Source organism: Berghia stephanieae, chromosome 3, assembly GCF_034508935.2.
Source record: "Berghia stephanieae isolate SIO BIC M18660-M18661 chromosome 3, UCSD_Bste_1.3, whole genome shotgun sequence".
In the NCBI taxonomy this organism is placed as follows: Eukaryota; Metazoa; Mollusca; class Gastropoda; order Nudibranchia; family Aeolidiidae; genus Berghia; species Berghia stephanieae.
In genome coordinates, this window is record NC_088362.1 from 35,096,736 (window position 1) to 35,122,963 (window position 26,228).

General features: G+C 37.3%; 1 protein-coding gene across 1 annotated transcript in view; it reads right to left on the minus strand.

Moving 5' to 3' along the window:
* Positions 1-10,209: 10,209 nt before the first annotated feature.
* The window catches only part of LOC144967627 (uncharacterized), a 43,964-nt gene continuing 27,945 nt past the window's right edge, over positions 10,210-26,228 (minus strand). The window contains exons 15-25 of the mRNA XM_078905137.1: positions 25,395-25,460; positions 23,423-23,698; positions 22,112-22,216; positions 20,939-21,170; positions 19,560-19,774; positions 18,901-19,179; positions 17,925-18,041; positions 16,414-16,539; positions 15,029-15,177; positions 12,618-12,731; positions 10,210-11,780 (exon numbers count right to left, since the gene is read on the minus strand). Of these exons, the coding sequence (XP_078761263.1) occupies positions 11,753-11,780; positions 12,618-12,731; positions 15,029-15,177; positions 16,414-16,539; positions 17,925-18,041; positions 18,901-19,179; positions 19,560-19,774; positions 20,939-21,170; positions 22,112-22,216; positions 23,423-23,698; positions 25,395-25,460 (1,707 nt within the window). The 3' untranslated portion in view covers positions 10,210-11,752. The remainder of the gene's footprint in view (positions 11,781-12,617; positions 12,732-15,028; positions 15,178-16,413; positions 16,540-17,924; positions 18,042-18,900; positions 19,180-19,559; positions 19,775-20,938; positions 21,171-22,111; positions 22,217-23,422; positions 23,699-25,394; positions 25,461-26,228) is intronic.

A 26,228-nucleotide genomic window follows, 5' to 3' on the forward strand; every position in this document is an offset into this window, starting at 1 on the left:
CACCACCACCATTATCATCATTATCATCATCATTACCATCATCACCACGACCATCACCACTATCATCATCATCACCGCCATCATCATCATCATCATCATCATCATCATCATCATCATCATCATCACCACCACCACCATCATCATCATCATCATCATCATCATCATCATCATCATCATCATCATCATCATCATCATCATCACCACGACCATCACCACTATCATCATCACCATTATTATCATCATCACCACCACCACCACCACCACCATCATCATCATCACCATCACCATCATCACCACCATGATCATCACCACCACGACCATCATCATCATCATCATCTTCATCATCATCATCATCATCATCATCATGTTGAGGCGATGTGGTCGTGTGGTATGACACTCGTCTTCAGACCTATAGGTCCCTGGTTCGTGGCCGCTCTGGTGGAGCAAAGTTGAGTCCTTGGAAAAGGCCTCTTTACTCACATTTTCTCATCAAACTCGTCTGGTCGTTAACACCATTGTCTTTGTCGAAAAAGACGCATATATAAAAACGCCTTACACGCGTCATGTTTCATAGATGTTGCTGTTGGCTTGGGATTACTTGTAAAACCCTTTGAGTACTTTTAATGCGTTCAACAACAAGCTTCAACATAACCTATCATTGATAACTGCAATGCTATGCTCTTATGTACTCCAAGTTATTCAAGTAATGTTTCTTTTTATTCTTTTTTTTTCTCTTTTTTGTTTTGTTTTTTTGGGGGGTTTTTATTTTTTTGTTTGTTTGTTAAATTGTTTGTTTGTTTTTTGTTTTTGTTTTTGACAGGGATTTACGGCGTTTGCGACACATTTAGGTCATTTGAGCACAGTAAAAAGACAAAAAATGTGATAGTCAAAAAAAAAAAAAAAAAAGCAAACACTAGTGGGGAGTGGACCTGGGACTATGGAAGGGAGGATGTCAAAGGGAAATGAACCTGGGATTATGGGAGATGCTTCCCAGTGGGAATTAAAGTCAGTACTAGGGGAGGTAGGCACCAAAGGTGAATGAACCTGAGACTATAGGGGGTGGGCAAAAATGAGAAAAGAACCCGGGACTACGAAATGTAGATACTAGTGAAGAGTGAAGCCGGGAATATGGGATTTGGACTGGTGTCTACCTCCCATATTGCTGGCTTCACTCTCCACTGGTATCTGCTTCTCGTAGGCACCTCTTGTAGCAGGTTAATTCCCCATTGGTGCCCACCTCCTGTAGTTTTAGGATCATTCTCCTCTGGTGCCCATCTACCATGTCCGGCTTCAATTCCCACTGGTATCCGTCTCCCATAGTCCCAGGTTCATTTCCCTCTGATATCCTCTTCCCATAGTCCCAGGTTCATTCCCCACTTGAGTACACTTCCCTGAGCCCATGGCTCACTCCCCACAGCTGCCCACTTCCCATAACTTTGGTCATTTTCGTCAGGTTTTGGCGGTTTTCGTAAAAAAAGGAACCCCCATTTTGTGTGTTGGTGCGTGATATCCACAATTTTCTATCCGGCCGTTTCTTGTCATTCCAGCCCGTTTCTCACTGGTATCAATCTCCCATATTCCCAGGTTCATTTCCCTCTGATATCCTCCTCCCGTAGTCCCTGGTTCACTCACCACGGCTGCCAACCTTACATAACCGTCGTCGTTTCCGCTCGTCTCTTGTCGGTTCCGGTATTACGTAGCACCCCAATATTACAAAGGTGAAAAAAGCATACAAATTATGCTTTTTCCGTGTACAGTTGGCAGTCCTGTTGTACACACCTGCTAGACCATTGTTTTTGTTTGTTTGGGTTTTTTAAAGGGTTTTACGCCAGTAAAAAGGAAGAAAATTGGATAGTTAAAACATTAGAGAACTACAGTTAAAAGGACTTGAGGGAAAAGTAAGACATAGGGGAAATAATTCAAATAGGGAACAGATGTAGATTCCAAGAGCACAGGATCAGTGTACTTAGTTTGAGATCATCTAAAAGTCTCACACAGACACCAGCAGAGGTCCCCACTAAGAGGAATACACTCAAATGTTAACAAATCATATGTTAAAATATATGTTTAAAAATAACATTACATAACAGAGATATGATTTACAAGGAAAAAAATATCATCTCCCAAAACTATAACTATACATTCAACTGTTTCCCTCCCTGCCAATGACACTCCGACCAGGATCAGGACAAAACCAAGTAATCTGATTCCAAGAGAAAGACATAAAGCAATTGGAAAACAGATACAGGGGAATAGAAGAAAGAACACGTACCTCTCTGCCCACTATGGGAGGTCGGAACCGCAACCCGCCATGCACACTAGGAGGCGGACCCACCCTGCCCATGTGAGTCAGACCCACCCATCTGCCCATTGGAAGGTCAGGAACCCCATCACTAGAAGCAGGACCCCACCTGCCCACAATGGAAGATCAGGAACCCCACCCAACCTGTCTAGAGAACCCCGCCTAGCCTGCCCACTATGGGAGGTCAGGAACCTCACCCAGCTTTGCCTACTATGGGAGGTCGAGAACCCCGCCCAGCCTGCCCACTATGGAAGGTCAGGAACTTCAAACAGCTCTGCCCACTATGGGAGGTCGAAAACCCCGCCCAGCCTGCCCACTATGGGAGGTCGACAACCCCGCCCAGCCTGCCCACTATGGAAGGTCAGGATTCCCACCCAGCCTGCTAGACCATTTCGATCTCAAAATAATCGTCTGATTCGTCTTCTTCTTTCAGCTTATCCCGCATTCTTCACGGTTGTCATGATGATTGCCACATCTCCATTCCATGCATCTCGGTTAAATGCATCATCTTCCTCCAGGCCAGTTCTTTCATATTACATTATGTGCGGCTATGTGGTCTAGTGGTATGTCACTCGCTTTCGGATCGGAAGGTCCTGGGTTCGAGCCTCGGCGCATAGTTGAGTCCTTGGAAAAGGCTCTTTACTCACATTCTCTCACCGTACTCAGGTGTAAAATGAGTACCTGGTCGTTAACAGCATTGTCTTTATCCGAAAAATTGTAATATCGTCTAACAGGCGTCATGTCCCGTCCTACATGTTAAATGTTGCTGTTGACCAGGGACCCCTTGTAAAGCGCTTTGAGCACATTTACGAGATATTGCGCTATATAAAAGCTCAAATTTTTAATGATGTTTTTTTTTACTGTATTATCCTTTACCCTGTCTTTTTCGGTATGTTTTTTTTTTTTCGTCCCTTGTATTTGTCTCTCTGCTTTGTCTGCCATTGTTTTATACACACTCGAGAGATGCCTAAATGAGGCAATAAAATGTATAATAAATTAAAGGGAGAAAAAATTCTTTTCTTAGAAAACATACAAAACAAAGTAAACGACGTTTCGGTCTTTGGCCTTCTTCGGGTAAACAAGAACAGGAAATATGTTATATTACATTGGCATCAAGTTAAAACATTACACACACATACACCCCCCCCCCCCCCCCCCCCCCCACACACACAAACACATTTTGTTTTACCTTTAATGTTTTAACTATAATGCCAACGTAATATAACATATTTCTTTTTCTTGTTTACCTGAAAAAAGCCAAAGGCCTCAACGTCGTTTACTTTGTTTTGTATCTTTTATAAGAGTCATTTCTACTCCCTCTATTTTACTATGCATATGAGTTCCAACTCTTTAATTTGTTTTGTTTTTAAAAGTTTTACGGCCTTGCAACACATTAAGGTCATGTGCCAGTAAAAGGGAAGAAAATGGATTATTAAAAAGTTTTAAAATTACAATTAAAGCACTCAAGAAAAGGTAAGACATAGGGGAATTGGTTCAAATCAGAAACAGGTGTAGATTCCAAGAGCATACTATCAATGTACTTAATTTGAGATCACCAAAAGTCTCATCCAGACACAAGCACAGGTCCCCACTAAGAGGAATACACTCAAATGTTTTACAAATCATATATAATATAAAGAAAACATAATACAGCGCAGAACAGAGAGATGATTTACAAGGATAAAATATCATCTCCCGAAACTCTAACTATACATTTGACTGTTTCCCTCTCAGCCAGGGCATCCGACCAGGAACAGGACAAAAACCAAGTAATCTCATTCCAAGACAAAGCCAGTTGGAAAACAGATATAGGGGGATAGATAACACAGTAAGTGCCACCCTGCCCACTTTGGGAGGCCAGGAACCCCACCCAGCTTTAATTCGTCATTTTGATATCAAAAAGATAAAAATGTAATCAGGCATATTTTGATTGTATCCATTTTTTATTAATTCATTTAAACCCTCAAGAGTCCATTGCACATGATAAAAAATAGAGGACGCAAAAAAAAAGTCATAAGATAATCAATTATAACGTCACATAGAGTGAATAAAAACATGACAAATTTGCCCATTATTTTGTTTGTTTGTTGTTGTTTGTTTATTTGTAAGGGTTTTATGGCGCTTGCAACACATTCAGGTCATATCAGCGCCAGTACAAAGGAAGAAAATGGGATAGCAATTTTATAACTATATGCCTAAAAGTTTACATATTAGCTTTGTGTGTTGGCTGGATTCATCACGTGAGCCAGAACATGTGGGTATTTTACCTTAACGCATTGCCATCGATACAAAAATTACGATAAAAATTACATTTGCCGATAAGAGAACTGATTGTGTTGCTACATCACTTAACCACTATTTCAAAGTAGTGTAAAATTTTAGCCTTAAAAGAAAAAAAATGTTTTTTTAATTCCTTCTCCAATTTTGATAAATCCTGGAGGAAGAAAACTGTTATTTAAAACAAGGCATTGAAAGTAACCTAAACATGCATTAAAGGAGAGGGGGAGAAGGGAGGATGGGCAGTGAGAGTTTATGACGACTGTGGATCGTTCTACACTTGAAAAAGGAGTGTGGTGTAGAGCAAAACAAGTAGAAGGAAAAGAAAAAAAATACCAATAGGATAGCAGTAGTAGTAGTAGTAGTAGTAGTAGTAGTAGTAGTAGTAGTAGTAGTAGTAGTAGTAGTAGTAGTAGTAGTAGTAGTTTATTTTTTATGTCATCGTGCAGTAATAACAGTATTAAATTTCAACGTTCATTAATTGGGGTCCTTTTATTGGATATTCAGAAACCCTTTCTGCATCTCCTATCTGTTTTTGTCTGTTTTTAAGGTTTTTACGGCGCTTGCAACATAATTAGGTCATATCAGCGGCAGTTGAAAAAAAAAAGAGAAGAAAATGGAAGTCAAAAAATTCCAGATTTACAGATAAAATGACCCTAGAAAAAGTCAAAATAGACTGTCAAATATAACAGGAATACTGCCAGTTTTTCTTTTTTTTTTAATGGTTTAAAAAAAAAAAACAACCAAAAAATTTAGTTTTTTTCAAAAAAATAAATCAGTGCAATGCTCACGCTAAACTACAAACATATTGTGATAATATTTGTCTTTTTTTTAATGTATTTTATAAATAAATGGTGGATAATCGTTGAAGAAGGCTATTCTACTGGGAATTATAAAATTGCAACTTAAAAACAAATATCAAATAAAATTAAACGAAATGTTAGATTTGGATCGCAAAGCACTTTTCGTGGATCCACCACGGGTAACAATCCATTCTGTAGATAGGTCGATCACCCAGCGTTTTCTGTGGATCCATAGAAGACAATCTACAGAATATGCAACAAACATCATTTCTGCCTTCTTTGGATCCACAAAAATTATTGTGCAATCCACCGATCTACGGAATGCGGAATGCGTAAGAATCAATGGATTGTTGGTCCCTGAAAAACGCTTAATCGATCCATAGAACACACAAATTGACAGAATGTGTCTAACATAAACAAACAAAGAGAAAATCTTAATAATCGTGAAATAAATCCGGTTTAAAAATAATAAAAAAGCGACCTTTAAGTGTTAGTGTTATTGTAGTGAATATTGCTTTGAAGGTAAACTATTACAATTGAAGAGGTATGAAAATGATTTTATCATTAATAATAGGTGTGAAAATGATCTTATCATTAATAATAGTCAAGAAATCAAAAAAATAATAATAATAATAAACATAAACGACTAATTCAAAATAATCGATGAAAATGAACAGATTGCAAAAGTCTAAAAATAAAGGCAAGTAAAGATGGCATCCCCCGATGAATCAGATGAAAATTTCTGATCTCATTTTCTATATCATATTCACTTCCATATTATAAGCCAGATGATTAGAAAGGAAGCCAAGGTGTCCCAATTGGATGGCTCAGCAGTATGGTCTTTGCTTCGTACCCAAAAGGTACAGAGTTCGATCACCTGCCGCTGCACTGTGTGACCTTGAGCAAGTCACCTCGCCCTAGCTCGATTTGCAGCGCTGCATTGCGACTGACGCCTGGGTTATTCCAGTCTTCCCTTGGACTAGACCCTAGAGACAAATTTCTCCTATGGGATGAATAAAGAGGAATTTATTTATTTATTTATTTTATTAAAGAGGCCCTAAGTCAGTCAGTAAGTTATATTATTATAAGCCAGTTCAAAACAAGACATGGAGGGGCTTGCTCACTGTCTGATGAACTAAAAATGGCAGGCCTCACTTGGGAGGCCACCAATAAGATGGCCATAGAACTGAAGCAGATGGCAGACGCTTGTAGAGGCCCTTGGTTCCACAAGGAACGCATTGGATTGGGTCAAGAGACCGCCTAAAAGTTCAAGCAAGACACTTGTAGATTCTATGATCTTATCATAGATTTATACAACAATATTGTATGTTCAATGAGCGTCTGTTTTTGTATTTAAAGGTTTTTCCAGCGTTTGCAACACATTTAGGTCATTTCAGCGCCAGTAAAAAGGAAGAAAAATGGGAGGGAACAGATGTAGATTCCAAGAGCAAACTATCAGTCTATCTTGGTTTGAGATCACCTAAAAGTTTCATCCAGACACAAGCACAGGATCCCACTAAGAGGAATACAATCAAATGTTTACAAGTCATATTATATTCAAACCAACCAATAAAACAGTACAAAACAGAGAGATGATTTACAAATTTTTAAAATTTCATCTCCCAAAAACCATCATTTGACCGTTTCTCTCTCAGTCAAAGACTGGCAAGGGCCAGGACAAAACCAAGTAATCTCATTCCAAGACAAAGACAGAAAGCATGTTTGAAAACAGATAAAGGGGGATAGAAGAGACGCAGTAAGTGCCTCCCTGCCCACTTTGGGAGGTCATGTTTTGTTTTGTTTTTGTTTTTAAGGGTTTTATGGCGCTTGCAACACATTTAGGTTATATCAGCGCCAGTAAAAAGGACGAAAATGGGATAGTAAAAAGTTCTAGAATTACAATTGAAGCATCCAAGAGAAAGCAAGACATAGGGGAACTGGCAACAAATAGGGATCAGATGTAGATTCCAAGAGCATATCACCAATGTACTTAGTTTGAGATCACCTATAAGTCTCATCCAGACACAAGAACAAAGTCCAACCAAGAGGAATACACTCAAATGCTTACAGTATACATTAAAAAATAACAAATATACTAATACATAACAGAGAGATGATTTACAAGGAAAAAAATATCATCTCCCAAAACAATAACTATGCATTTGACTGTTTCCCTCCCAGAGGACCCCGACCAGGGCCAGGAAAAAAAATAAGTAATCTCATTCCAAGACAAAGACAGAAAGCATGTTGGAAAACAGATATAAGGGGATAGAAGACACAGCAAGTACCTCCCTGCCCACTATGGGAGGTCAGGATCCCCACCCAGTTTGGGAGGTCAGGAAACTCACCCAGTAACAAAAGGGGTATAGTCAAAGTGGTAACAAAGACTAAGAAACTTAATCAGCATTGAGATAGGATAAATTTGCAAGAGAAAAGAAATAAATAATCTCCCACTGAAACCTTTGACTGTCTCCCTCCTGACAAAAAATCCCAGTTAGATCCATGGCAAAACAAAGCCACCTCTAAACAAGCACCTTACAAAATATTTCCTGAAAATACACAATACTGCACACACAAAAAATTTATAAAGAAAAAAATCTTACCCATGTTCCATGCACATTTCAAAGTTGTTGAAATTGCCTTGTGCTGTCAATGTTCCCCATTGGCAAGCACAAAACCAACAAAGACACATATAAAATAACACAAGTGGTCGTAAGAATAAATTACACAGATCAGGACTAGGGATATAAATAACATTATTTATAATTGGTTCAAAACTTTGAAATGCAAAAAAAAAAAAAAAAAAGAGATTACAAAAAAATTTTGATTTTTCTTCACCACTTTCTTTAAGGAAGTAGGGTAGAGGGGGGGGGGGGGGGGGGGGAAATGGCACAGAAAATACATTAAAATAAAATACTCAAAAGTGAAAGCTCCCATATTATTACTGGGTCTTCATTGCTGACACCAAAATATTAAGATTGTAAATTTTTTAAAAACAAAACAAAAAACCCCGACAAATAATGAAGAAATAAAGTGAAAAAAGAATCAAAGACATGAATTCAAATACCAGGATTTACAAAATGAATGACTATAAAAAAAGAACAAGGAATTTTTCGGGTTCAAAACTCTTCTTCAGCCTATAACAAATGACATTTTCGACAATGTACTTTCGGACCTGGCAAGCCGAAAACTTCTCTTTTGTCTGTCTGGATATAACCTGGTGTGTTAACTTAACCTTTTAACTGTTTTTGTTATTGGCCAAAGTCAGGAAAATGAGGGTGAGGTGTAGGTGAAGTTGGAAGATAAGTAGATAGACAGACAGGCATACAGACAAATAAATAACCATTACTTTTTCTCTTAAAATATTAACATCGTAATACATAATATATACACCATTTCACTATTTACAGTAATTGAGAAAAAAAAAAACCCCAAACAAATCAATACAATACGAATCAACTTAATATTCACATCAATGTTTTTTTTCTTTCACTGACGATGCTTGTTGCAAGTATAATATATAGTATATAATACGTTTTTATAGATGAAATGCCATCAAAATCCTGTATCAAAGAATCTACAGCCATAGCAATAATAGTCAGTACTGAGTACCCTAGCTCTGAAAAAGAAACAAAAAACAGTAAGAGTCACGCTGCATAGCCTTGGTCCAAAGAGCACTCGCTAACAAGTGATGAAACAGTTAATCTATCACAGCTGCAGTCAAATATTTTTTTTATCCCTCTGTTCATCTAGGAATAGGTACCTGGATATTTTAGATCTGGTGAAAAGTATTTAGAGATAAACCAACGTCCTATCAGAAGTAGTCCTTTAGAGCCATTGGGCCCATGCAGCTGGAGTTTATCCCGATTTCTAAACCGTGGAATTGCTTGCTACCCTTTGGATAGGACACTAGTAATCACAAAATACTTTCCACCAAATCTAACTGAAACAGCTACCCATTCACTGGTCAGAAAGAAAATAAATCTCGACTGCACAGGGGATCAATGTTGGTCCCTTTGAATGTGAAGTGAGTGCTCTACTAACTGAGCAGCAGGGACCCCCCTTATCAGAAGAGTCGCGTGTAAAAACAAATAATATATAATGGATATATCAATCCTTGCATAGAACACAGTCTGGACTGTGTTTGGGGTTTTTATTCTAGGCTTACTAAACACACGAAACAATATGCATGACCAGATTATCTTTTATTTAGCAAGGAAAACTTAGTGACAATTACTGACCTTGGAAGTGAAAATTTTGCTTGAATCGATTTACGTAAGTATTTCATACATAAAAGGACGAATCGCAAAGATCTGCATAGGTTTATTGAAAGAAAATATCTAACAACAAACAACAACGTAATTAATAATAGAAAATAAATTAACTAAATAATTGTTTAGATTTCAATGAGTTACAATGATTTACAATGATTTACAATGAGTTACAATGAGTTACAATGAGTTACAATGATTTACAATGAGATACAAGGAGTCACAGATATGATTATTTTATTTTTGTTAAAATTATAAATCTTATTGTGGAAGTCTTGAAGTGATATGAAAGCAATGAAATCTCTCTCTCTCTCTCTCTCTCTCTCTCTCTCTCTCTCTCTCTCTCTCTCTCTCCTCTCTCTCTCTCTCTCTCTCTCTCTCTCTCTCTTCTCTCCTCTCCTCTCTCTTCTCTCTCCTCTCTCTCTCCTCTCTCTCTCTCTCTCTTCTCCTCTCTCTCTCTCCTCTCTCTCTCTCTCTCTCTCTCCCTCTCTCTCTCTCTCTCTCTCTCTCTCTCTCTCTCTCTCTCTCTCTCTTTCTCTCTCTCTCTCTCTCTCTCTCTCTCTCTCTCTCTCTCTCTCTCTCTCTCTCTCTCTCTCTCTCTCTCTCTCTCTCTCTCTCTCTCTCTCTCTCTCAAAGGTTGATAGCATAACAATTCAAGTGTTACACATGAAAAAAAACAAAAAAAAAAAAAACCATATGATAGCAATAGATAACAACCATAACATTGATTGTTCAATTGTTTTCAAGACAAAAACAAAAACAAAACAAAAAATCTTTCAAGTATTACTCTAAAGGCAATTCTCATCAGATTTTTTTTTTTTTTTTTTGTTCTTTTAAAGGGTTTTACGGTGCTTGCGACATATTTAGGTCATATCAGCGCCAGTAAAAAGAAGAAAATGGAATAGTCAAAATATTGTAGATTTACAATCAAAGGACCCAAGAAAAAAGTAAGACAAAAGGGAATTGGTTCAAATAGTGAACAGATGTAGAATCCAAGAGCACACCATCAATGTTCTTAGTTTGAGACCACCTTAAAATCTCATCCAGGCACCAGCACAGGATCCCACTAAGAGGAACACACTCAAATGTTTACAGAATACATAACTAACAATACATAACAGAGAAGTGATTTACAAGGAAAAAAATATCATCTCCCAAAACTGTAACTATACATTCAACTGTTTCCCTCCCAGTCAAGGACTCCAGGCAGGGCTGGGACAAAACAAAGTAATCTCATTCCAAGACAAAGACAGAGAGCAACTCGGAAAACAGATATAAGGGGATAGAAGACACAGCGTAACTTCCTGCCCACCATGGGAGGTCAATGGACCCCACCCAGAATTCCCATCAACGTTAGATAGTTTGTATTTTGTTTTTTTGTTTTTGTTTTTTTTTAATTCCTAAAAGTCAGTCGTGATTCCTTTATAATGATTGGTCCTTTGTAAACCATTCTCTTCAACAGGATTGTGAAACATAGCCTTCGTCAACTCATTGCCTGATGCTTTCCTAAAGATTACATAACAATACGAGATGACAATTGCGAAAAGAAAGTGGAAGGTGAGTTGTTAAGAGAAGTGTTCATCTAAATAAATTATTCCATTTGGTTGATTATTCCATTTGGTTGCATTAGTGAATACAACTCACAATTCACTTTCTTTTGGTGGTCATCACCTCGCATTGTGATGTCATACTTTGGTCAGTGTCAAGCTATGAGTTTACAAACGTTACAGTTTGTATAAGTCAAACTATGGGACAAAATCAGAGAGAGAGAGAAAAAGAAAACTTATCCCTGCAAAAGAGTTACTTATCGATTATCTCCCTTGCTCTCTATCAAAGCTTGCCATGGGACGTCTGGTACTGTTGGCAGCGTATGTGTTGGCAATGGTCTCATACTTCATTAAGGAGTTAGACATGATATCCCTTGCTCTCTATCCAACTTTGCCATGGGATGTCTGTACTGTTGGCACCATGATGGTTTGGCATCTCAACTTATTCAAGGGTTACACATTGTTATCCTTCCTGCTCTCTACAACGTTGCCATGGTGACTGTCTTGGTACTGTTGGCAGCAATGATGGTGTTGGCAATGGTTCTCATCACTTCATTCAAGTCGTACGTGTCCAACGTGTCTGGTGAAAACATTCATGGGGTCAGACATGTATGACCTATTGCCTCAAAACATTCATGGGGTCAGACATGCATGACCTATTGCCTCAAAACATTCATGGGGTCAGACATGTATGACCTATTGCCTCAAAACTGTAATTAAATAACAATCTTAAAATGGAATGGAAAAGACGAATGATGTGTATGTTTCAGGTTTCCTCTTTGTCAACAAAACACCATGAATGGGACACCTAAGATGTCTTTAGTGTCTTGTTCATCATACTTTGTTGACAAAGGTAAAACCTGAAACGTCTACATCTTCCGACTTTGTAAATTAAATGGAAGCTTCTATTCAATTTAAAAGGTCCTGATAGCTCTCTTGGTAGAGCATTCGCCTCACACACAAAGAGACTGAGATAGATCCCAGATGAAATTGAGACCCCACTCCCTGTCCACCCAGCAGTGATTGGGTAGTTGGAACTATACATCTGGTGGAAAGTACTTTGCAATAGACTTGCGCCCTATCCAATGGGTAGCAGGTAATTTGTTATTGGCCATTTCCCGTTACAGAAAACTCCGGCTCTAGCTCCATGGACCTTACGGCTCCAAAGGACTTCTACTTTTTAACTGTAATAGAAGTGTCAATATAATTTACGAAGAAAAAATATTGAGCTTTTCAAAGCGCTTTACAAAGGGTCCCTGGACAACAGCAAAACTTAACATATAAGACGGGACATGACGCCTGTGAGGCGATATTACAATTTTTTTCGGACAGAGACAATGCTGTTAACGGCCAGGTACTCATTTTACACCTGAGTGCTTTACAATACAATGTAAAACTGTATCCAAACAGAACTTACTTGGCAGATTGACTGGATGAATTGACAGCACTGGTGTGTAGATCCATGTGTTTCTGCAGTCCAGTGATTTCAGCCCTCAGCGAAGTCAGGCAAGACGACAGCTGATCCAAGGGCCTGAGAAACACAAGACAGCACAAAAGAGGGAAATCAGCAGCAGACATATACATTCAAATTGTTTATTGGAATGTAATGAACTAATAAATAAATAAATACGTGGAACCCAGATAAAGACGTATCTTAAACCTCTACTTACCACCCATATGAAAATCGTCACATTTGTTACGATGCAGCCAACATTTTTCTCATTCTGATTTCTTTTGTACATCATAATATTTGAACAAAAATGTTTTCTATAGTTTTAGTGTATTAACACGGTAATGAAGAGCTCGTTTAGCATAAAAAATATGTATAGAAAGAACTAACAGCTTTTGTGTTTGAGTGTAAAAAAATCTATTTTTGTATAGGTTGGATGTGAAGTTTTGGGGACAATCCGGAAAATGGCCGGTAAGGAGAGAGTTAAATAAAGAAGCATTCTCATAAATTTCTTATCACTCTAGGCATGTATTTAATATTCAATAGTGAAGAACTAAAAAGGAATTCAATATAGCTCAGTTGGTAGAGCACTTGCTTCACACGTAAAGGGACTGAGATCGATCCCAGGTGCAGTCGAGATTTTTTATGACCTCCCCCCCCTGTCCACCAAGCAGTGATTGGGTAACTGGGTCTGTTAGATCTGGCAGAAAGTATTTTGCGATAGACTAGCGTCCTATTCAAACAAGCAACTGCCATAGGCCAATGGCTCCAAAGGACTACTTTTACAAAATATATATATAATTGTTTATCCCCAAGGAGAAATTTGACTTTAGGGCCTATTCAAATAGAAAACATCAGCCGGAGTGGAGCAGAACGCCACAAAGTGAGCTAGAGTAAGGTGACTCACTCAAGGTCACTCTTTACTTTGCAGTTGCAGACCATACCTCTATACCACACTGCCCGTAGACTTCTTCTTCTTGGTTTGGTTTGTTTTTAAGGGTTTTACGGCGCTTGCAATACATTCAGGTCATATCAGCGCCAGTTAAAAGGAAGAAAATTGAATAGTAAAAAGTTCTAGAATTACAATTAAAGCACCCAAGAAAATGTAAGACAAATGGGAATTGGTTCAAATAGGAAACAGATGTAGATTCCAAGAGCACACTATCAAAGTACTTAGTTTGAGATCACCTAAAAGTCTCATCCTGACACAAGCACAGGTCCCTACTGAGGAATACACTCAAATGTTTACAAATATATAATATGTAAACAAAACATAATACAATGCATAACAGAGAGATGATTTACAAGGAAAAAAAAATCATCTCCCAAAACTATCTATACATTTGACTGTTTCCCTCTCAGCAAGGGAATCCGGCCAGGGTCAGGACAAAACCAAGTAATCTCATTCCAAGACAGACAGAAAGCAAATTGGAAAACAGATTTAGGGGGATAGAAGACACAGTAAGTGCCTCCTTGCCCACTTCTTGGTAGTCAGGACAGCAACGGCATCATGCTAGTGACAAGTGCTGCACCAGGTCTTGTTCATGACTTAATACTGTCACTGGGGATCTCAATCAGTAAGTTGGTAGAGCAAAGGGGCTGAGATCGATCCTGGGCGCAATTGAGAGTTTTTTTCTATAGGGTAATTATAGATACCAAGATTACTCTATGGGCCAAATGGCTCTGAAGAATGACTTTTTAAAAATTATTGTCACTATTTCACCTAGCACTTTGTTCAATTCCTGTATCCTGTAAGGTTCATGGAAAAAATCTCTGTGGCCTATATATTGTGTTTGATCAGTGGATTGTGTATGTCAAGGAGTGGGTGGTGCACAGTGCTATAGACTAGCATCCTATCCATAGGATAACTGTAGAAACCGAGATTAACTCCAGCTCCATGGGCCAAATGACTCTGAAGAATGACTTTTAAAAAATTATTGTCACTATTTCGTCAAGCACTTTGTTCAATATCTGTATCCTGTATGGTTCGTGGTAAAAACCTCTGTGGCCTATAGATAGTATGCACTTGGCTACAGAGCTCACAACATCCGGAAGTATAACGGACCAACACACAAAACTATGTGTAACCTTGAACGTTTATAGTCCGGTTGATACAGTTTAGTGAGAATTACTCATAAACGCGAATGGCAAAAAACAATAACAAAGACCAGAAAGATGTCAACTTCATTCTATCTATATATTTCATTTGATCAGTGGATTGTGTCTATCAAGGAGAGGGTGGTATGAGTGTCTGTCAATTGACAGTTGTGGATTGTTGTTGTTTTTCAAATTTGAATTCGTCAATGACGGTATTTGTTGAGGGAAAACAATCTTGATTGTTTTCATTAAAAAACCAACAAAAAACAGCTATCACTTACTTGCTTTCCAAAGGTGTCACCCTCGTGTCTTGCAGCAGTTTCTCAATGGTTGAAAGTTCAAAGGGCAAAGGGGGAATCATGACCTTCTTCTCGATGTTGGCCTGTGTTCCTTTGTCCACCAAATCATTCTCATTGAGTCGCTGTGTTAGCTGAAATGTGCACAAAGAAGAAATTTTTAAAATGTGCTGAAAAGCTTAGATTCAGATGTCAAGTAACAATGTATAAAATTAATTATATAGACTGTTAAGTAGTAATAGTTTTTATAGGATGCAATATATAATCAATTAAATATGCTCAAATCACTTTACAAGCGATCCCAAGCCAACAGCAACACCTGACTTGTACGATGAGATATCATACCAATAAGGCTGTGCTACAATTTTTTATTTTTCTCCAGAGACTGGACTGGTTCTTTTTTAAAACCTGAGTACAATGAGAGAATTTGAGTAAAAACCCTTTTCCAAGGACTCAATTTTGCACTGCCCAGCGCAGAACTTGAACCTGGTTACTGAAGACGAGGGCAGGGCCATACCACGAGACTACAAAGGAAACACAATAGACAAACATGGAAGAAAACTGGCTCTAAGTATTTAGTCTTTGGCCGAAGAGAGCACTATACACATATTATTATTATTTTTAAACTTGAAGTTTTATATAGCGCAATATCCACTATACTTGCTCAAAGCGCTTTACAAAGGGTCCCTGACCAACAGCAACACTTTACTTGTAGGATGTGACATGACACCTGTTAGGCAATATTACAAATTTTTTTTCAGAAAGAGACAATGCTGTAAATGGCCAGGGACTCATTTTACACCTGAGTACAGTGAGAGAATGTGAGAGAATGTGAGTAAAGAGTCTTTTCTAAGGACTCAACTATTCGCCCCAAGCGAGGCTCGAACCCAGGACCTTCTGATCTGAAAGCAAGTGTCATACCACAAAGCCACACTAAACTCGGATGGCTTCCTCTAATTTTGTTGAATATTACCGAGGGGTAATTTTGCCATGTTTTCTTCTCTGTTGTAGCGGTTCGTGATCTAAATAATTTTAAAGATTCTTTTTCTTTGTTGTTTTGATTTATAAATTTCATTGCTCTGGTTTGTTTTCTTTAAATTTCTTGGATTTCTGATTTGTGGTGAGGGTCCCAGAGAGAGCTGCTATATCAAAGGTCTATCAAAGGCTTTGTAGCACTTCCATTACATTTCCCTCCTATCACCTACAAAAGCTCTGCTCATTTAAATCACCATCTACACATTTCAGTACACACTGTTTTCCTTTACTGTTCTCGTGTTGCAAAAGTTATTTTGAACCACAAATAAAGCGTTATATTTCATTGTCTTATAATCTTTGTTAATACAAATTATTTCAGAAATGTCATTCCATACTTTGTGATGTTGAACAGAAGCTTTTAAAGCTCCTCTCAGTTCTGTGACCTGTGACCTTTGTTGAGTCTTTTCTTGTCGAAGCACTGACAATTCCGTCTGCAGGGCATCAATTTCATACAGCTTTTCCTGATTAAAAGCAAAAAGAGAGAAAAAAAAAAAACGGTTCATAAAAATCTAACAGTTCAGACCTGAAATAGAATAAGATTTGAGACAAGAAAATGTTTGCTCTCTTGATCGTTTCAAAATTCCTACTGATGCTATGTGTTTAGGTAAAATACCCACTACATCCACGAGTCGGATGTAATGTACAAATACACAAAACTATGTGTAACCTTGAATGTTTTTAGTTTGATTAATACCATTTAACTGATCATGAAAATGGCTGTCTAAAAACAATAGCAAGTGAAGTCAATTTGTTCCTTCTATTGATCGAGATAAAAACATTTTTTACAGATTTGTTTTGGACTGAAGAGATAATGAATAGTGTCTACATAATTTAATGCTATGAAATGTGTGAAATGATTGGTGAGTGTTTTTAAAAATTCTATTACAGGCACTTAAAGGACTTACTTTTCCTAGCCTTGAGTTGACTGTGTGATATGATAAATAACGACACAAAACCAAATGTAAAAAGTAATAAACAAAAATGAATATAACAGCTTCAAAAAAGAGGAACAAAATACCAAACATAGATTATTTCAGGCTTAAAATCCTTCTTCAGCCAACAACGACACAGTGCAATATCCACTAAATATCCAACAGCAACACTTAACACGTAGGATGAGACATGATGCCTGTAAGCTTTACAACTCTATTTTGATAGAGACAACACTTTTAACAGCCATGTTCTCATTTTACAATGATTGCAAATCTGTCTTCACTGTGACCTTCCAGACTTTATCTCAGTCAACTCAGATATGAATGACTTGTTATAAGCAAAGACTAACATTGTAAGAGTACTGCCATAAAAAGGGTTGCTTGATATTAGCTGACCTGTTCTGTATAAAATGAAGTAATTTGAATATAATGAAATAGTTCACTATTTTAAACTATACCATTCCATCCAACTCCTTCTAGAATCAATGCACATCAAAAGTAATTTTTTCCCAAGAATTATCAAAACTTGAGATTTTTTAAAATAGCTTTTTATATAGCGCAGTATCCACTAAATATGCTCAAAGCGCTTTACAAAGGGTCCCTAGTCAACAGCAACACTTAACATTTAGGTCAAGATATGACGCCTGTTAGGAGATATTACAGTTTTTTCCAACAGAGACAATGCTGTTAACGGCCAGGCACTCATTTGACACCAGAGTACAGTGAGAGAATGTGAGTAAAGAGCCTTTTCCAAGGACTCAACTACGCCCCGCTCATGGGTGGGGGGGAGGGGGGTTCCAAAGGCGAGTGTCATAGCATTAGACCATATAGTCGTTTACCTTCAACATTTAAAGCTGTGACAATATGAAATGGAAAACCACTAGCAATACAATTCCAAGACTGACAACTCTTACCGACAGAGTTGCTTTCACAGCCTCCACTTCCTCTTGACCCCTGGCTTCAACAAGCTTGATTTGTTCCATGGCCGATTCCAGTTCACGACCTTTCTGACTCAATTGCCATTCAAGACTCTGGAATCAAAACAAGGATGGGGGAAAAAAATATTAAATATTTCTTCTTTTTTTTTTTTTTTTTAATGGATCCTGATCATTTCGACACCGCTGTACCAGAAATATTGGTTGACTTTAAGAAAGGTGGACTTTATCCAATACCAATGGAACACAATTAAATTCAGATAAAGAACAGAAAATTTGGGACCAATAAAAGAGGTGTTGACTTAAAGCAAAACTTGACTTGAAACAGAAATTGACTTCAAAAGTGTTGATGATTTTACGTAGAAGTTGACTTTAAGAGTGTTGACTTGAAGCAAAAGTTGACTTGAAGCAGATATTGACTTTAAGAGTTTTGACTTTAAGCAAAAGTTGACTTTAAGAGTGTTGACTTTCAGCAGAAGTTGACTTTAAGAATGCTGAAATTAAGCAGAAGTTGATTTTAAGCAGGGGTTGACTTTTAGAATATAGACTTTAAGCGGGAGTTGACTTTAAGCAGAAGTTGACTTTAAAAATGTTGATTTTAAGCAGAAGTTGACTTTAAGAGTGTTGACTTTAAGCAGATTCCACTATGCTATGTTGGGATGAAGCATGCTTAAAGTGCTTTACAAGAGGTCCTTAGCCAAAAGCAATACTTACCATGAATAATGAGATATGATGCCTGTTAGGCAATATTACTATTTTTTCAAACATAGACAATGCTGTTAACGATCAGATACTCGTTCTGCACCTAAGTACAATGAGAGAAGGTGAGTACAGAGCCTGTTCCAAGGACTTGACTATGTGCTGCTCAGAACAGGCCAGTGTCATACCACTAGACCACAGCCAGACATAATACTTTGTTGAGACAATTGGTCCAAAATTTATAACTGACATTTACCTGGATTTGTTCCTGCAACACGGGGTAGCGTGCCATATTCTCAGCCAGTTCACGTTTGACGCGTTCTAATTCCGCCTCCATCGTCCGGTGAAGAGAAGCATTTTCTGCCACTTCCCTCTGCAGGGCTTGTGACTTCTGATTGGCCAGTTCTAGCTCAGACCCTGCCTGTGCTGCCATCTGCTGGCTGGTGGAAAGATCCTGTTTCAACTGATCGACCTCCAACTTTGTCGACTCTTGCTGCTTTTTCAAACGTTTGTTTTCCATGATTTTTACACCCATCTGAAATAGAACATATTTATTACTTTGTATCACATCTGTACAAAGAAGTTCTGTAAAGGATGAAGCACAGTATTATTATTACTGGGTTTTTTTCTTCAACTACTACTACTACTAGAACTCCTCCTCTTCCTCCTCCTCCTCCTCCTACTATTACTATTACTACTACCAATATTACTATTACTACTCTACTACTTCTACTACTACTTCTACAGCCACTACTAGTACTACTACTACTACTACTACTACTACTACTACTACTACTACTACTACTACTACTACTACTACTACTACTACTACTATTACCACTACTACTTCTACCACTACTACCACTACTACTACTATCATTACTACATCATTATCATTATTGATGCATAACTAACCTGTTTCCTAATGTCTCTCTGCACAGCGACTTCCTTCTCCACAGCCGTTTCCAGACTGGAGATGCGGGATTTGAACTTCGACTCCCTCTCCTCCAGGCCTAGCTGTGATTCCTCCACCGTCCTCCTCAACTCTTCCAGACAGGACTCCCGATTGGCCAAAGCTCCCTCCAACTGATGACTGTGGTCTTTCAGCTCTTGGTTCTTCTGGGTCAGGCCTGAAAATCAAATAATTGTTTCAAATAGGATTCAATAGTCTGATGTCATGTCTGCCCAGCAACCAGCAGTTTGGTAGAAAAATATATTTTTTTTTATAATAATAAATTAATTTACTTTTATCACATAAATATATTAAAAACAAAACAAAAAACAGCAACTTTAAATAGTTTATAATAGTGCAGTTGATAGGGAGCTTTGTAAAATACGAATGTTTGAGTAAGCCTGCCTACTCCTACGAAAAATTCATAGAACTGTGAAATTTTGATTCCAATTTCAGAATTTCATGAGCATCTCTTAGTCATCAAAACTTATTGAAAATGAAAGCTGACGCCAGACAACATATTTCTAAGGATTTTGAAGTGTCAGTTAATCAGTGTGAGTGTAAATTGTTGATTTTTAAAGTTAACAATATTGACTACAATGTTTATCTCCTAAATATTATGAATTTTTCAGTTTTCAAGTAAAAAAAAAGAAAAAAAACAATTTTTAAAAAATTGAGCTTTTGAGCGCAATATCCACTAAATGTGCTCAAAGCACTTTAAAATGGGTCCCTGACCAAAAGCAATACGTAACATGAAGAACGAAACATGACGCCCGTTAGCGATATTACAAATTTTGTTTCTGACAGAGACAATGCTGTCAATGGCCAGGTAGTCATTTTACACCTGAGTACGGTGAGAGAATGTGAGTAACGAGCCTTTTCCAAGGACTCAACTATGCGCTGAGCAAGGCTCGAACCCAGGACCTTCTGATCCGAAAGCGGGTGTCATACCACAAGACCACATAGCCGCACAGGTAGGCAGGTCTGAGAAAGGCTCTTCCTCACATTCTGTCACTCTAAGGAGATAAAAGTAGTCTTTCAAAGCTATGAGGCCCATGGAGCCAGAGGTTATCACGGACAACTGACAATAGCAATTGCTTGCTACCCTTTGGAAAGGATGCTAGTCTATCGCAAAGTATTTTCTGCCAGCTCAAACAGACCTAGCTCCTCATTCACTGCTAGGTGAGGAAAGAAAAAAAAAAAAGGGGGGGGGGGGGGGCAGATTAGGGAAGAAATCTCGACTTCATCTGGGATCGATCTTGGTCCATTTTCATGTGGAGCGAGTGCTCTACCAATTGAGCTATTGTTGGCTATAGGGACACCTACACCAAGAGCTACTTACCTAAAACTTTTCCTTTCTCCATTTCTAACTCCAGCTCCAATCTCTGGTTCGTTTCCTCCGTTTCTGCCAGAGACGACACCTGGGACTGCATCGTTTGTAAGGCTTGGGTCTGGTACTCCAGGCTGGACTTGAGGTTTTCAATTTCCGCTGCTTTTTGCGTTTGCAGAGCTACCAGTTGCCCTTGGAGATCTTGTTTTTGCTTCTTTTCATTTGACACTTCAAGTGAGAGAGTCTATTGGAAATTTAAATGAAGAAAATCGGTAAGTTTTTTATTGATTCCCATAAATATTTGGGGAATAAAAAAAAAAAAACCAAAGAAAAAAAGTCTGGGTGAAAAGTCTTAAATAATCCTATAATAATAGACAGAAAAAATAATAAGGCTGAAGAGATAATGAATTTTGTCTTTAAGACATTTACTGGTGATTATTTTTTATTATTCTTATTCCTTATCAAAGGCACTTAAAGCATTTACCCAGTGTATATCCCCTCTCTCTCTCTCTCTCCTTCCCTTGCTCACACACACACACACACACACACACACACACACACACACACACACACATGTCACTCTTTCAGTAGCTCCCTCTCCCCTTCCATCATCCTTTTTTCTTTTAGTAATTTGACTTCATTATACAAATGTAAAATATTTTGTCCTCATTCGTCATTATCCGTATGTTTTGTCTGTTGTCTGATGAAGGCCAAAGGTTGAAACGTCGTTTGTTTTGTGTTGTCCCCTTTTATATGAGTCACATTCACTCACTTTATTTTTCTCTCCATCTTGTTGGCTCATTTAGGCACCTCTTGATTTTGGTTTTACACGATGTGCACTTATTTGAAGGTCTGATAATCCAATTTATTATGGGCTCATTGTTCTAAAGGAAATCTCAAAAAATTATCCAAAATATTGTCCAAAACAACAATGTTAAACTAGGCCTATAATTGAGTTTGGATGTCACACCTGCATATATGTACTCGTCAGTTTTACTCCTCTTAGTCTTTAACCAACATGTACTTCTCTATAGGTCAAATTATTACTCGTTTAAAACAATGCAAAATATGTCTGTTACAACTTTGTTAAATCACACCCATTTCGGCTCGGTTATCAGACCTGTCTGCTAATAAGTGCACCTTGCCTTCAACCTATGATAATGATATGTGATAATCTACTTGTACCTGAATTTCCTCAGCAAATGTTTCCCTCTCCTCCATCTCGGAGAGTTCCTGGGATCTTTTGGCAATACACAGTTCTGTCTCCAGTTGTTGATTAGTTGTGTTCACCTTTGGATATGTCAAAAATAATTCTTTTGTATTTCATTAGGTCTCTAGGTTAAAGAGAATGAAATCATCTTTAAATTTATTTTTTAAAATTCAAATCTTTATTGATTCAGGAATAATGAACTAACACTATTTTACACTTTCTCCTCTTGCACATGCAAATGTGTGCATTGAAGAAATCGATCAAAAATAGTTGATAAATTGATTATAATTATTAACTTAATATTAAATGTAAATATCATGTCATAAACACACATAACGTATAAGTAACATGCCTTTATATTTTGAACAAATGATGACTATATTTTTAGAATACAACGATACTCACTCGTAATTAATAAAAATATATTGAATATACTGAGATAATTAAAAAAAGAAAAAGCTCATAAAAGAAATGACATTGCTAGTTGAATTGTACATAATAAAGAAAGGTTATCTGTCATATTTATCAATCACATGAGCTAATGTCTTATCTACAGCAATCTTGGAGACTTTAATTAAAATAAAAATTGTTGGTTTCAAATCTGTTTGTTTGTTTGTTTGTTTGTTTGTTTTTAAGGGTTTTACGGTGCTTGCAACACATCAAGGTCATATCAGCGCCAGTAAATAGGAAGAAAATGGGATAGTCAAATTCTAGAATTACAATTAAAGCACCCAAGAAAAGGTAAGATAAAGGTTCAAATAGGAAACAGATGTAGATTCCAAGAGCACACTATCAGTGTACTTAGTTTGAGATCATCTAAAAGTCTCATCCAGAAACAAGCACAGGTCCCCACTAAGAGGAATACACTCAAATGTTCACAAATCATATATGATATGTAAACATAACATAATACAGTACATAACAGAGATGATTTACAAGGAAAAAAATATCGTCTCCCAAAACTATCTATACATTTTACTGTTTCCCTCTCAGCAAAGGTATCCGTCCAGGGCCATGACAAAACCAAGTAATTTCAATTCCAAGACAAAGACAGAAAGCAAGTTGGAAAACATATATAGGGGGATAGAAGACACAGTAAGTGTCTCTCTGCCCACTATGAGAGGTCAGGAACTCCACCCAGTGGTTTCAAATGTAATTTTGTTCCAATTGGTGATATGTCTTAAAAAATACAAGAGTTTTTCATTACATTTGATGAACAAATCTCAACGGAAAATTTTAAGATTTAAATTCAAAATTCAGAGAGACTTGATCAAAAACCAATTTACCTCCTTCAGCTTCCCTTCAAGAGCAACGACGTTTTCCTCATATTTCTGCTGCCTTTCCATCAATTCACCTTTCAACCTCTCCATCTCCTTCTTCAGCCTGTTCTTCTCTTCCTCCACCTTGGCCACCCCATCCTGACCTCTAGCCTCTAAAGTCTCAATCTGGCCACGAAGTGCGTCTATCTCAGCCTCATATGCCTGCACTTTTTCGACAGGGATGCTGAATTTGGAATCCTCGACTTCCGTCTCCAACTTGGCCATACTTGCCATGAGAGATTGCTGATGAATGCAATGAAACAAAATTCTGTTGTATATGAGAATATTCAAACTAACAATTTTTTGTCAAAATTTATTTTTAAAATTTTGGACAAATTTTACTTCATTTCATTAATTGCCTCCCTGCCGACTTGGAAATTTCAAAATCAGTAACCGACACAAAATTCATCAGTAATAAATTACAAAAATTAAGTAATAATAAAGGGGTCCAGATAGTGTAGTTGGTAGAGCATTCGCTTCACACGCAAAAGGACTAAGATCAGTCCTGGGTGCAGTCGAGATGTTTTCTGACCCCCCTGTCCTCCCAGCAGTGAATGGTTAGCTGATTCTATTAGATTTAGCAGAAAGCACTTTGCAATAGACTAGTATCCTATCCAAAGGATAGCAAGTAATTCGATTTCATGCAATAGAAACCAGGATAAACTCCGGCTCTATTGGGCTCAATGATTCTGAAGGAAACCAAACTATAAAATGCTAAATACAATCTTGTATATGTAAATGCAGGTGATATTTTCACTGTTGTTGGTGGCCACCATTATGGGTTTGTGATCGACTTAGCCATCATGGGCGTGGAACTGAGGGTGGCCTTTATAACTTTAAAACAAAAACAGTTAATATTGGGGTAAATGAAGAAAAAAAAAAATGTTTCCTCTAACACTGCAACTTAATTGCAGTGAAATCAAAATCCGTAATTTTTCTTCCATTTCTGTAAATCTGTTATTGTTACCAAATTTCTGTAACAATTACGGATGATCCGTAAAAATAGGCAGGAATGTAATTGTAACTCTGTTTTTAAGATTTCATATGCTAGATATGACAATAGTTTCTTCTTATTATTTTATTTTAAAGAGCACTAGTCACATTTTAAGGTTAACAAGACAATATTTCGTGCCTTAAGTTATATTTTAACACCATCCATTTGTTCGAGTTTGCTTATATGTTTGATCAATTTATTTTGATTGAAGGAAAACCTGAATCTAACCATCATCTGTCTTATGTCATTTATTGAAGCTTAGCATTTTCTCCCCAATCCATTTCATTTGGATTCAAGCTTCAGACAGCATATTTTGACATTATAAAAATGGTAAAAAATATTTCATGGTAACAAGCCGTGTCTTTTACAGATTAACTCTCTCTTTTTCCAGATTTTCAACAACAAAAAAACATCACACCTATCTAACACAAAAATCGATTTTTCAAACTCAAAAGATATAAATATATGCTATACATAATTTTGTTTTTCAAAACAAGCTGTACAACACAGCATTAAGTTATCATAACTATAATTTTTTTTTTTAATGTCTTCAAATTTTGTGAATACCAAAGAAATCTTGTGCGGCTATGTGGTCTTGTGGTATGACACTCGCTTTCAGATCAGAAGGTCTTAGGTTCGAGCCTCGCTCTGCCCATAGTTGAGTGCTTGGAAAAGGCTCTTTACTCACATTCTCTCACTGTACTCAGGTGTAAAATGAGTACCTGCCAGTTAACAGTGCTGTCTCTGTCCGAAAAAAATTGTAATATATCACCTAACAGGCATCATGTCCCGTCCTACATGTTAATGTTGCTGTTGGCCAGCAAAGCGCTTTGAGCATGTTTAGTGAATATTGCGCTATATAAAAGCTCAATTATTTTTTTTTTAAAGACAATTTTCTGTAGTTGGTATGGAGAGGTCAAAGCAATACCTTGAAAAATTACTCACCACTTTCTCTGCCTCCACGACAACATTTTGCTCTTTCTGTGCTAAAGCTGCTTCCAACATGTGAACCTGTAAATAAAAAGCACATTTAGAGGAAACTGAATAATAACATTGAACGCAGATGATTAAACAGTAAAGCTGTTGTTATAAATCATCGTTTTAACATAAATGTATAACACAATGTAGTAACTAAAATAAATTAAATAAATCAGAAAAAGGCAAGAAATCTCTTGACAAGGAAATAAGACGAATGACAATCGGTCCACAATTAAAATCATTCTGGAACAATTGAGACTTCCTCGAAATTCTACCCGTCTCTTTCAACAATAAACCCTTTTCAGTTCAAACTTCTTTCCAAATACAATTTCAGACTGGAACTTTCCCCCCTGGGATTTAACAACTGTCGAAAATTTTGGTTCTTTTAAGTCAGCTCTATTAACTCAATGTCATGAGAAAAAAATGAAATTAGGGGGCAGGCACCGGTGTAAAATAAAGATCTGAACAACAGTGTAGTCAGAAGGTCTGAGGTTCGATCCTCAGTTGAGGAAGATGTTTTTTTAAAATGTGACCCTCCACCTTGAAGCAGTATTAAGTCGGGATTTGGAAAACGAAGAAAACCGGTTTTAAAGTGGAAATGGTCAAAATTATCAAATTTAAGTTTTTGGTTGTTTCAGAAACTACAATCATTTTTCTACATGAAAACATAATAATTCAACATAAACAATGACGATAAGTTATATAAATTTCAAGTTTAAAAATGCAACTATCAGTGACACATTCAAAACGAGAGTTGACTTTCTCTCAGAGAGCCACCCTTTCCAAGGCTTAGTAATACCG